General features: G+C 33.9%; 1 protein-coding gene across 2 annotated transcripts in view; it reads left to right on the top strand.

Moving 5' to 3' along the window:
* Positions 1 to 13,275, top strand: part of LOC127877301 (laminin subunit beta-1-like) — an 86,897-nt gene that overhangs the window by 31,032 nt on the left and 42,590 nt on the right. For both annotated transcript variants that reach the window (XM_052423018.1, XM_052423006.1), the window contains exons 5-7: positions 7,759 to 7,904; positions 11,018 to 11,138; positions 12,524 to 12,712. In XM_052423018.1, coding sequence (XP_052278978.1) covers positions 7,759 to 7,904; positions 11,018 to 11,138; positions 12,524 to 12,712 — 456 coding nt within the window. The remainder of the gene's footprint in view (positions 1 to 7,758; positions 7,905 to 11,017; positions 11,139 to 12,523; positions 12,713 to 13,275) is intronic.

Raw genomic sequence — 13,275 nt, 5'->3', positions numbered from 1 at the left:
CGTGAATTATGTTATGTAGAGAGGCTAAAGTCATAAGTGACAAGTATAAATGTGACGTCAAGCGATTAATATGGGTATTACGGAGGTATCCGAAAGAGCCGATATAAAATTCAATAGTCGGCTCTTGTGGATACCTGTTTTTTTTAAGAAACTTGATACAAATGTATGTAAAAACTTGTACTCACATTAGCAATTAATATTCTATTGACCATGTGTCAATATAAATGGTTTTGAAATAAGGAAATATTGTCAATGTATACCTTTCTAAGAAAAAAACAACACAAAAGTCAAATATTTAGATAATTCTATCAGCCTGGTGTGTTTCCTGACCCTGTTGCTATCCTGACCCTGTTGCTATGTATTTGGTAAGTTATTAAGACTGTATTTTACTTCTAGGATTAGTCGTCCACTAAAGTATGCCAATACTGCCCTGGAAAACGCAGTAAGAGCAGTGAAAAGTAATTCTAATAGCTACTTAAAGGCATCCAGGCTCTACAAAGTTCCAAGGTCAACGATATTTGACAAGGTTAAGGGTCATTCCAGCATCGAATGCACTATGGGGCCACATACAGTTCTCACAGCTGCTTAGGAGAAGAGGATAGTCAAGTGGCTGACACAAATGTCACGTATTGGTTATGGACGGACTAAATATGAACTGATAAGGACTGTTGGCAAAATTGAGATGTGCCCTGTATGTACATGTAACCGGGGTGCTCAACACCCGTCTTGATGGGTTAAGTGTGAAAATTGTCAAACACGTTGGCATTATATGTGTGCCAACAGGCCGGAATATAGGTTGTTGGACGAGAAAGAAAAAGCAAAGATGGAGTTTGTTTGTCCGATGTGTGATTGACAACATGTTTGAAGCATCAGACACAATTTTGAAAAATAGTGATGCTTTTTAAGTATTATCACATGATTTACTGATTACTAGTATTTGAATGATGTACTGCTGTTGAGTTCGTGTTCCTGTTGATTGCAATAATGTTCACATAACAATGGTGTAAAAAGCGCAGGTTATTTGACATAATTTAAGTGTTACGTGACTGAAATGAATTTTTTTATCATGAAATAATTTCATAAAAGATTAAGCTAGTTTACAATATTTTCATACGAGTTAATATTGTGAGTAAAACTATTTGTATTTTTGTATAATGGACAGTCTCAAGAAAGAAGTGAATACAATTTGATAACGCTATGTTTAACTAAAGATCTGTCTGTGTTTTGTATCTTTTCTTAAAAAAACCTCATAAGTATGCGAAAGACCCGATGGTATCCGAACTTACCCGACAATAGTAACTTGATGGTTCCTAGCATACATGACATTTTAATACGAGTAACGCTAAGCAATATAGACAAAATAGATGATAAACGGCTGCTTTAGGTAACCAGCTCAAAATCGTTCGGCACTTTCGGATATTAAGAAAACAATCGAAAATAATCTTTAAAGCATCCGGGGACTGCCGACATCGCTCTAAATTTCAAATAAAAAATCTTAAGGAAAAATATTTTTCTGAAATGTCATAAAAATAAAGTTCTGAAATGTCATATTTTTGTAGCTGTCATCTAGATACACATCTTTAAATAAATGTTCTTCAAAATAGTGTTTAAACAAGTAATATATACATAAGTCAGTATAACTTAATTACCATTTAAATTATTCAATTAGTTCTGATGTTTGATCAGGCTAAGTGTTGCGTTAAAAAACACATTTCTATTGACCTAGATATTTTGTTAAAACATATGTAAGCAATTCACAGCATGTATTTTCTGGTTGATATTTTTGAGAACAAATATACGGGTGGTATTAAGAAGGAAAGTTTTTGTAACGACTTTCTAGTTTTTTTTTATTTAAGTCAATCAATTTATTTAAGTCAAGCAACCGATGGCCTTTCTCTGAAAATTATATATATATATATATAAAAGTGATTTAATTTTTTGTATCAAAAGTCTCCATTCATATAAAATGTTTTAGTTGAAGAATATTAAAAATTTAAACATGTGTGCGTACCAGCAGCCTTCATGGGCTGTGGTTTACCTTTTTGCAGGAATTCCTGACTAGACACTGCACCTCTTACAAGTTGGGTCACCTGTTGAGGGTACTTGAGAGTGATGTGGTTTAGATTCTGTCTGAAAACCTTACATTTGCTGTAATATTCTTCACATGTTGGCTGGAACTTGGTCTGCCAGGAAAATGCTAAAACTCAGAAATAGAAATAAGGCTTTTACTGGAATGTTCTGGTTCAATTCAGAAGTAGAGATGTTTTTGATATTTGCATGTGATTTAGCCATCTTATTGACATGAAAGCTATTGAAAAGTGATGCTAGGTATGTAAATATTTGCTGATATGCTCACTCACATTGGGATATTTTTTTTGACGATGCTGCGAAGCAGCTAGTCTAAGTTATCATACCATGAAAAAATTCTTCACAATGGCGACCTATGTAAAAGACCGAGCCAGTCCGATTGAGATAGCTCGATTTTTCTAATCGGCATACCTCGCTGATTATCATTGATAAAGGTAAAGGAAGCTCAGCTATAAATAGGACAGCATATTCTGGTAAAAAGATTTAATAATAATTTGAAAACATTAATTTTAAATCAGTTATATTCAATCCATTATATGTTTATAGAACAATGAAACAACTATGCATTTTCTTTATTGTATTTGACATTTGTCATGATTCAGTAAATAAATTGCGAATTAAAACGTGTATAATTAACTTTCAACACGATCATGAGTGTAAAGAAAACGAATTCCTTCGAACCTGCCATTTGTAAACGTTGTAACGACTATGGTATATTAACAGTATAATAGCCCTATGACATCTGTGAAAGTCACTCTTATGCGTGCTTTCTCATTTTGCATATTTAATAAACTTTACAAACAGAAATTACAGAGCCACATCAGTGCACATACTATGTTTGATAATTCATTTGTTTGTTGGATATTGTTTGCTATTTTAAACACATATTAGGTCATATCGCGGAGATTTAATTAACCTTACCATGGGTTCATGAGCGAACTCACGTATTCAAGTGCTCTTACGACTATGTGCTCATACCTACTTTCGGGAATCATCATGAAATTATTGCCGTACTTAACAAACAAACATGCCTAAGCTTATTGAATTAGAGAAAAAAAACAATAATCAAAACAGAAAAATTATATGTTCATGCACATGGGCATGTGAAATCACGTCCGTACACATAGCATCATTAACTTAGGAAAGGAAACAACGAAATATAAAGTTTGGTATGATATACATGTGAAATTAAAGAGCATGGTGTAATTAAAGAGAATGTCAAGTTTTGAATTTATATGCTGAAACGTAATGTTATAACCCACACATGTTTTACTGTAACAGAACGTTTTTTAAGATAAGTGGTACAGAAAATACACGTCAAATATCTTTTAAAAGAAATTTCTTGTTATATTTGATCGAGAATGTAACCCGCCTCCCAGTTTCGCTGAATGGATCAAGTTCCCCACGGGTACTACTTCCCTGTACCCCCATTTTTTTTCGTACCCTACATTTTTCGTACCCAATTTTTTTCGTACCCAATTTTATTTCGTACCCAAATTTTGCTCGTACCCAATTTTTTTTCGTACCAAATTTTTTTTCCTACCCACATTTTTTTTCGTAACCAAATCTTTTTTCGTACCCAATTTTTTTTTGGCATAATTTTTGTACCCAAAACTTTCGTACCCATTTGTTTTCCTACCCAAAATTTTCGTACCCACATACACAATTGTGGTGATGTAGATAAACTTAAATAGATGCTTTTATATCAATCCTCTTCAAAAGCATCGTCACACCAGTACTGTCAGTACTTTGATTTTACCTGTAATAGCTCACCCGAGCACAAAGTGCTCATCATGGTCAACATAAATTCATTTGCCACTACAGAGGCCACAATTTTCATCAAATATTAATGAAACTTGGTCAGAATGTTTATCTTGACAATATCTTGGCCGAGTTCGAACCTGGGTCTTTTTTGTCTTATGCCTAGGTCACCAAGTCTGATCCTTAAACCCCCAAACTTTTAACTGCTGTAGATTCCACATTTATGACTTAATCTGAATGAAACTTGGTATCCAGGCCTAATTAGAATCCAAGTCATATGCGTTCAAAATCTAGGTCACCTTGTTGAATTATAAAAAACATTTTTACCACTATAGAGGCCACAATTATTACTTGTTTATCTTCAACAATGTGTGAATCTTGAACTCAGGTGAGCTATTTAGGGCCATCATCACCCTTTTGTTCTAGTTGCAAACATGTGTGTGTATACTACCACGAGTTGTTCGTATATAAGCTATGACACAACGGGAACAAATGCAAATTGCGACCTTATAAGCGAGCTTTTTCCAGTTTTCCAAATCATTTTTGTTTTTTATGCCCTCGGATCGAAAGACCGGGGGCATATTGTTTTTGGCCTGTCTGTCTGTCACTCATTCATTGTGTGTGTCCCAAAACTTTAACCTTGGTTAAAGTTTTGCAATAAATTTTTCATTATTGAAGATAGCAACTTGATATTTGTCATGAATGTGTATCTCATGGAGCTGCACATATTGAGTGGTGAAAGGTCAAGGTCAATGTCATCCTTCAAGGTCAAAGGTCAAATATATGGCTTCAAAGCGGCCAAATAGAGGGCATTGTGTTTCTGACAAACACATCTCTTGTTTTTATTCAATATAAGACATACAATATATGTATATGATAATAAAACATTGTGATACCATGTAGCAGCAATAATGTTCAAACATGTTATACAAGATATGCTAATATATATTTTTTGACCTTGTGGTTTCCTTTTAATTCAAAAAAAGAGGTTAATAGGTGTTTAAAAACAACAGAATAGTTAAGAATAAGGATGAGTTGCAAATCATATACCCTTCAATTTAAAAGTGTTTGAAAGGTATTAAATATTGTTGTTATTTGTATTCAGATTTAAGCACATGACAAATAATATTGGGCAAGCAGTATTTTATTTCAACAGTATTTCATATTGGAGGCATATTTTTTTCATTAACAAGTGAAACATGTCTGCTGAAAGTTTTGTCAATGGATAGTGTTACATTTATTGCTTTTTGTTCACATATCTCGGATTTGACCCTCTTAATTTTATCATTTTAATTGATATTAGAGTCACTAACCCCTTACATGTGTAAATATTTTGTTGGTATGTTTGTTTAGGGAGAAAAAAAAGCACTTAACAAGGTCTTGATAAAGTAATTCGCTGTTCATAAGTATGTAACACTTCAAAGTTTAAATACTTAACATTGCGTAAAATAGAAGGACAAAGTTTCCAAAACTTAATTCTCTACCCCCCACCCCTTTAAACAGTGGTTGAAATGAGCAAACAAAAATTATCAATACAAATTTTATAAATATTAAGCTCAATTTTCTTTTGTTTATGACTATTACCGATATATGCAGCTCGTGTCTTATGGAATTATATATATTTTGAACATGTTTTTGTAATTATTAAAAGGAAAAGTCTTAAACACACAAACCAGGGAAATCAATCACTAACATTTTGTTTGCATGTTTATAATGACTCAACATTTTTTAAGGTTTTGAATTAACATTTAATTTCATCACTGAGTCAGACATAATGTGGTATGCATAAATTGTGCAGTCAAGCAAGTTTAGATTATGTCACGCCATATCTTAAATGTACATTTAATGCAGTTATTTTTTAGCTAGTCTGTCTGAGGTGTAGGTAAGGCCATATAGGAAAAAATGTTATTCTTACAAGAAATATTATTGTCTCAAGTGAATTTTATTTATCAAAATTCAAATGAATTTTATTTATCAAAATTCAAGTGAACTGTATCCTTTTAAATTATGTTATTCGTGCAAGAAATATAAATGTTTCATGTGAATTTTATATTTATCAAAATTCAAATGAATTGTATCCTTTTTAATAATTCATAAGATGACAATGTAATTAAATGTTTATTCAACATCTTTAACAGTTTGACAAGAGTGTTTTTGATTGAAAATGATCAGCCTGTGAGTTGTCAGGGAAAGAGCAGACAACAACAACAAGCACACAAAATCCACAGATGATAACTCTTTCAGTGCTGGAACCGAATTTTTAAGGCCTTTGCAAACAGTTTGGATCCGGATGAGACTCCACAGAACGTGGCGTCTCATCAGGATCCAAACTGTTTGCTATTCTTTTAGTATTCTTTGAAAAAATCGAAGAAAATGCTAATTTTAGAAATTTAGCAGACAACATTTTAGCAGACAACAAATTTCCCAGCATGCAAAGGGTTAAGAACACCAACAACTACATGTGCATTCATGACATCTCAGGCTTGTTTGTCAGTCCTCAACTCTCTATTTATTCATATGTGTAGGCGGAAATGTTTAATCTTTATAAGGACCATTTCAAATTTACCATTTTAGAATAAATTTGATCCATTTTAGTCCCATTCATATGAAAATGAGGCATGGATTTGTTTGGCTCAATTTAGTACTGATGATAAATGCCTTTGAATATGGCATTACTGGGAATAAAAGGCCCAGATTTGTTTTGGTGAAGAGAGGAGAATATAACTTACAAAAACAAGTTTAATAACCTTCATATAATTCAATGGTTTCACAGACATTTTGTCTGAAATACAGGAAATCTAACTGCTATTCATGCTGTGATAATTTTTTGTGAAGCATTATATTGCTGCTTAGGCCAATCTTGTAGCAGGTCTGCATTAAAGATGGTTTAACTCAATGAAATCATTGTTTTGTTCATAAATAGACATTGAATTAATAAACTCAATATACATTTAATTAAAAAACAATGTTTTTGCCGTGTTTTGGATATAATCATCCAAGTATCGAGTATCAACATTTTACTTGATGAATGAAAACTATAGTGTCATATGAATGGCACATTTTACTATTTGAGTATTTCAGTACACATCCATGTTTGTTAAGATCTTACAGGGAATATAAAATATGGAATGCTTTTTGTGAACTTTAAAGTCTGCTTTGAGTCATCACCACTTTCAAAAGGCTGCATGTGATCTATATACCATAAAATTACTTGTTAAAGCAACCGTGACAATGTTGCAGCTTTTCAATTTTTTAAGGAAAAATTCAATAGACCACATGCAGTGTTCATTGACGAGTCGTTATATGCTTTTGCATTTTCTTGGAGTTTTGACAGACACATAGGGCAATATAAAGCTTGAAAAGAGAGGGCATATTTAATATCAATCATTTTGTACCAAAATTTGCATATGAACAATTATAATTGAGAATTGCAATTTAAAGTAAAAAAGTAATTTTAAAACATTGTTTTTTTACCATTGACTACACTAACCCATGTGTTGCAATACATTTCACATAATGATTGTAATAAAGACATAAAAACAATTGATATGCACTCAGCAGCTTGAATGATTAGGTTAACCAGTAGCTAATTTAATAAAAAACAAGGAAACAATCATTCTTCAACATTTTGTAGAGATAAAATGGTTTTAAAGGTTAGTATCCTCATCCTTTTATTCAAGGAAAGCAGTTGTTTAGGAAAATATTCCATGCAAACAAAATTTTCTTGGCAAGTTTTCTGTTCCCTGTATGAAAAATGAAAGAACAAGGATCCAAAAGAGCATGCTTCTCAAACGAGTAAATGCAGCCAATCAGGATGTTCAATAATATCGTATGGTCTTTTGACTATTTTCCTTTTAGGCAAATTTGAAGCGCACACTGCTTAAATATGTAATGTATGCTTGATTTCAGGTGACATTGTGTTTGACAGTCGCCCGGACATCAAGGAGAAGTACTACTACGCGATGTACGACATGACCGTCCGCGGGAGCTGCTCCTGCTATGGCCATGCTTCCCGCTGCATCCCCGTCTATGGCTATGACAGTAACCCGTTAATGGTACGAAGTAAAGCAGCCCAAACAGTTTCGTTTAAGTACACAGGGGTGTGATTTTTCCCTCTTTCTGTTGATTCCTGCTTTTTTTAATGCCACCATAATTTTCTCAACAAACAGTAATTCACTTCACTGGATCTTTGTACAAGTGAATAGTTCATATAAAACCCGGAAGGGTGGGTAGGTTATTTGTTCCCTAACGTGTTAACAATATAAAACCTCTGATACATCTATTTTTGTACTGATTTTGTTTTACCTCTACCTATATTATTGCTATGCTGGTGTGTTTAGTGTAATCTCTTCCTCGTTGTCGCTTAAGTCATAAAACAGCTTGTCTGTAATGTAATTGTGTCATTAATCATGCGATTGAATTTATTTGCCACAAATGTACACCATGAGAAGATGTGTTGCATGTAATATCTGTCTCCCTATCTTAAAGGTAACGGTCAAACTTAAAGGTCATTTAAAAAAAAACAACCAAATGGTCTTGACTGTAATTTCATCAGGAGATTTTAAAATAATTCATCACAAAAGCTCACCATGTGGAGAATATTTGTCACCCCTTGCGCAAATTTTAAAGTGAAATGGGTTCAAGCATCACTGTAAATGGGCTTGACATGTTGAGGACAGGCATCAATCTATCTGTAAGAACCTTCCACTTCACTTATTGTGTTTTTAACATTTAACATTTGATACTTAAATGAGAATATTGTTACTTTTAATCTAACTAAAAGCACATTTTTCTTTGGTCTGTCATTTCCTGCCGCATGAGTTTATCAATGCTTTTAAGTTTGTTTTATTATAACCCTCTAATGAAGTTTAAGAGCGAGTATAATGGAGTCCATATTGAAATTTTGTTCAAAGGGCAGCTAGCTTTATATCTGTGGAGCTAACTGTTATTACATTTCTCAAGCGAGTTATTTGTATTTGTAGATGTTCAAGACACTTCCCTTTCATAGTGATCCACTCATTACTGAGTTATTTGCCCTTTATAAGTGCTGACATCGGGATGCTGCGTATAATTCATTTTCATGAAAAGCTCTTGTTTACCATTTAACTGGCTATTGTGCTTGGCCACTCAGTTCCACCTTGTTGATATATAGAAATAACTCGTATTAAGACGTTATACAGTTGCAAAGTAGATACAAATGAAAGAAATAAATCTTATATAGTAGAAAAGAGGACATTGTCACTAAAGACTAATGTCAGTTGTCATAGGCCACTAAAATAAATGTATGGCAATAAATATGTAACAACACAGTAGTGTTGGAATTACTATCATTTTTAACTCGACTATTATATATGAAATATATATAGTGGAGCTATCCTACTAACCCCGGTGTCGGCGTTTGTGTTGGCATTGGAGTTAGCGTTGGCCTGCAAATGTTAAAGTTTGCGTACTATCCCAAATATTTTCAATGCCGCTTGACATATTGCTTTCATATTTTGCATACTTCTTTACCAACATGACCCCAACCTATAAACAAGAGCAGACAACTCTATCAAGCATTTTGACAGAATTATTGCCCCTTTTATACTTAGAATATGCATATTATTGATAATTCTATGTTAAAGTTTGCGTACTACCCCAAATATTTCCTATGTCCTTTGACATATTGCTTTTATATTTTGCATACTTCTTTACCAACATCACCCCAATCTATAAACAATAGCAGATAACTATATCAAGCATTTTGACAGAATTATGGCCCCTTGTATATTGAGCATTTTGCTTAAATTGCCATAACTTTATTTATGATCAGATTTTATTAATACTTTGACAAAACAACACTTACCTGAATAGCACAATGGATTCCACCCAAACAATAGCCCACGCCCCACCCAAGATTCCCTGCCCCCCCCCCCCCCCACCTCCCACCCCCTCCCCCCCCCCCCCCAAATTTTTTTTTGTTTCCTTTTTTTATTTTTGGAAGATCATCTAATAAATGACCACACCCCACATTATACCCCCCCTCTCAACCCCCCCCCCCCCCAAAAAAAACCCCCATTTTTTTCCCTTTTTTTGTTGTTGAAAGATCGTCTAATAAATTATTTAATATGAACAATTTCCCCATGATGGCTTATGTTATACTGTCAAGCACTCGAATAGTCGAGCGCGCTGTCCTTTGACAGCTCTTGTTTAAGTGACTTAGTGAAAGTGTTACACCTGCTATCTTCTATTATTATATCACTTCTGACATAAACATTGTATTATTTATAATGTTTATTATTAATTAAGGTAGATTAGGAATACATTTCTGTACAGTAGGTGAAACATTCTTTAGATAATTTATGACAAATAAATGTATGAAGTGATGATAACTAAAGTAAAGTTGGTAAAAGTTGGCAAATGACCTAGCTTGAAATTTCATACAAGTGTCGGGGGCCCTGGCAGCAAAAAATATTCCCGTTGATTATTTTATTTGGAGAATAACAGAATTTCATATCATTAAACAATGTTTGTTTGAGATAGGGGTGACCCATGGCAGGGTGGTTTTTGAAAAAAAGCGAAATTATATGCAATAATTTTATATATAAATCACTCTTAAAGTCCTAATATTGTTAAATTCAGCATTATAAAATGTACTTTATATATATATATTTTTTAGTATAGAAAAATAGTTGCTTGATTCACCAAAGTGGCTAAATTACAAGAGAGTATGTATGAATGCGCCCACAGCAATAGAAACTTGTGTCAAGTAGATTTTTGTTATCAGTTCGAGTACTTTCCTCCTTGAGAACTTAGTATGGGCAGCGATCTGAGAACACTGGGCTTAATACATGTGTGTTAAATGGCGTCCCAGATTAGCTTGTCATGTCTGCCCAGGCCAATCAGGGACGACATAGTCTGCTTGAATTGATTTTTTCTTTTAAAGGAAGTTTCTTTCTTCCAGTTTAATCCAGTTTATGTAGAAAGTGCCTTCCCTGATTAGTCTGTGCGGATTGCACAGCTCTGTCTTATCTGGGACAACACTGTACCAAATGCATTGATTCCAGTTTTCCCTGGGACAACACTGTACCAAATGCATTGATTCCAGTTTTCCCTGGGACAACACTGTACCAAATGCTTTGATTCCAGTTTTCACAGGACGAGTCTCATATAATTGTGTTTCTTCCAGGTGAATGGCCAGTGCGAGTGTACCCACAACACTATGGGATTGAATTGTGAGCAATGCAAGGACTTCTATAATGACAAACCATGGCGACCTGCCCAGACCTCTGACACCAACGCCTGTGAAAGTATGACGTTTTCTGAGAATATGTGTAGAAAATTTAAAGAAACGATTGAAAACAAGAATAATCCAAAACAGTGATCAAAAATAAGCCAAACCCGCTCAATTTTAATAAATTTATATATACATGGCCATAAAATGTACAGAACAAAACCGGATCAAGGTCATAACTTGTTTATTTCAGAATCAGTTCTTACTGTGGACAAATCTGTTTTGGTTTTGATTTGAATATAAAACACCTTTGTTTTGGCCCTGAAATTAGCTAGGACCATCATGGTCATTACATATACATAACAAAACCAGATTATGATCAGAACATGGCTTTATCAAAGTTGCACAAATATTGTTTAAAAATCATCAGTCATTTCGATGGCAGTTGCTTATTGTCACATTATAACAATACATGTTTGATGATATACATGAAATCAGTTTTATTGACCATGATCAAACATGTTTTGGTTATCGCTTGAATTTTGCACACATGATTTATCTTGTTTTAATCTTTTCTTATATGGTCAAACCGAAGCCAGTGGACATGTTTTTAACCAGGTTTTCAGAAGGAAAATACTGGTTATTTGATTGGCGAATGTCGGTGGGCGGTCGGGTTGGTGGGCTGGCGGGCGGGTGGAACAAGCTTGTCTGGGCCATAACTTTGTCGTTCATTGTGAGATTTTAAAATCATTTGGCACACTTGTTCACCATCATTAGACGGTGTGTCGCGCAAAAAAAATTACGTCGAACTCCACGGTCAAGGTCACACTTTGAGTTCAAAGGTCAAAAATGGCCATAAATGAGCTTGTCCGGGCCATAACTATGTCATTCATTGTGAGATTTTAAAATCATTTGGCACATTTGTTCACCATCATTGGACGGTGTGTTGCATGAAAGAATTACGTCAATATCTCCAAGGTCAAGGTCGCCACAACTAAAAATATATTTATTTTGAAACAAAGGGGGTTAATTATAAACAATCAGTTCAGTTTGAGTTGTCTCCCTGTATCAGACATTTTTTTTTCAAATTGAAAACCTGGTTTTGTGACAATTTTGTCCCTTGTTAAAACTTGTTTTTTGACAGTGATCATTTCTGCAGGGATTTTCCTCCTGTTATTTAATTTTAAGATTTTTTTACAATATCAGATTCTATGTCAATTTGACAAAAGTGTCTTATGAATAGCCAATAGTATGAGGGGAGACATAAGGTCCCAATAACCAACATTTTGTCCAGAAATACTGTATAAACAATACATTTTCCGAAATTTCCAAATGTAAAAAAAAAAGAAAGATCTTTTTTTTAGTTTAAACCTATTTATTTTTTATATCTTTTTAAAACCCAGAGTGTATGTTTTATTGTCCAGTGTAAAAAAAGCAAAAATAAACCTTGTTTCTGGTCAGAGTGTGAGTGTTACAACCATGCCACGGCCTGCCACTTCGACGCAGGCGTGTACGAGTTGACAGGTAGACAGAGCGGAGGTGTGTGTGACGAATGCCAACACAATACCATGGGGCGCAACTGTCAGGAGTGCCTGCCGTTCTACTTCCAAGACCCTAATAGGGACCTCCGGGACCCAGAAATTTGTCAGGGTAAGTTTAAAGTACTAACTCAGGAGAACACTTTTATTAAGGCTAAAGATTAGATACGACTATTTTTCCAGTTGCTATGATAGTTTAAAACTCAAAATATAAGGTTGCCAGAATCGCTTCTGGTTTTTGTTTTGTAAGTAAATTTGTGATGTTTTCAGCTTTTCGCATATGTCCTTTTTGTTATGCAAGGTTGTGAAAGCCTGTTGTTCTTTTCTAATTTGTATAAATCCATTCTATTTATCCGAGAGACGAAACCTCTCTGTAATGGACATGTTTAGTTAATGCTGTCTTGTTGTATAGAAAGAAGTATCAATGATTTAAAACTGGAAAGTCATTGTTGTGCCACTGGTGAAAATATCAACATATCTGATCACTCTTGGATAAAAAATGATAGTCTACTAAAACCAGAAAATATTCCATATTTAATTGTTGGTTTTTGTGCACCATATAATGACTAAACTTGTCACTAAAGCTTGTAGAAATTAATGCAAATCAATGAGATGGTCAATTTGTCCTTGAATAGTTTGGTATGCTTTCTAATATATTTACATTATTAATCCATA

Source organism: Dreissena polymorpha, chromosome 1 (assembly GCF_020536995.1).
Source record: "Dreissena polymorpha isolate Duluth1 chromosome 1, UMN_Dpol_1.0, whole genome shotgun sequence".
NCBI lineage: Eukaryota > Metazoa > Mollusca > Bivalvia > Myida > Dreissenidae > Dreissena > Dreissena polymorpha.
The sequence above is the reverse complement of the archived record's forward strand: the minus strand, read 5'-3'. Positions and strand labels throughout refer to the sequence as shown.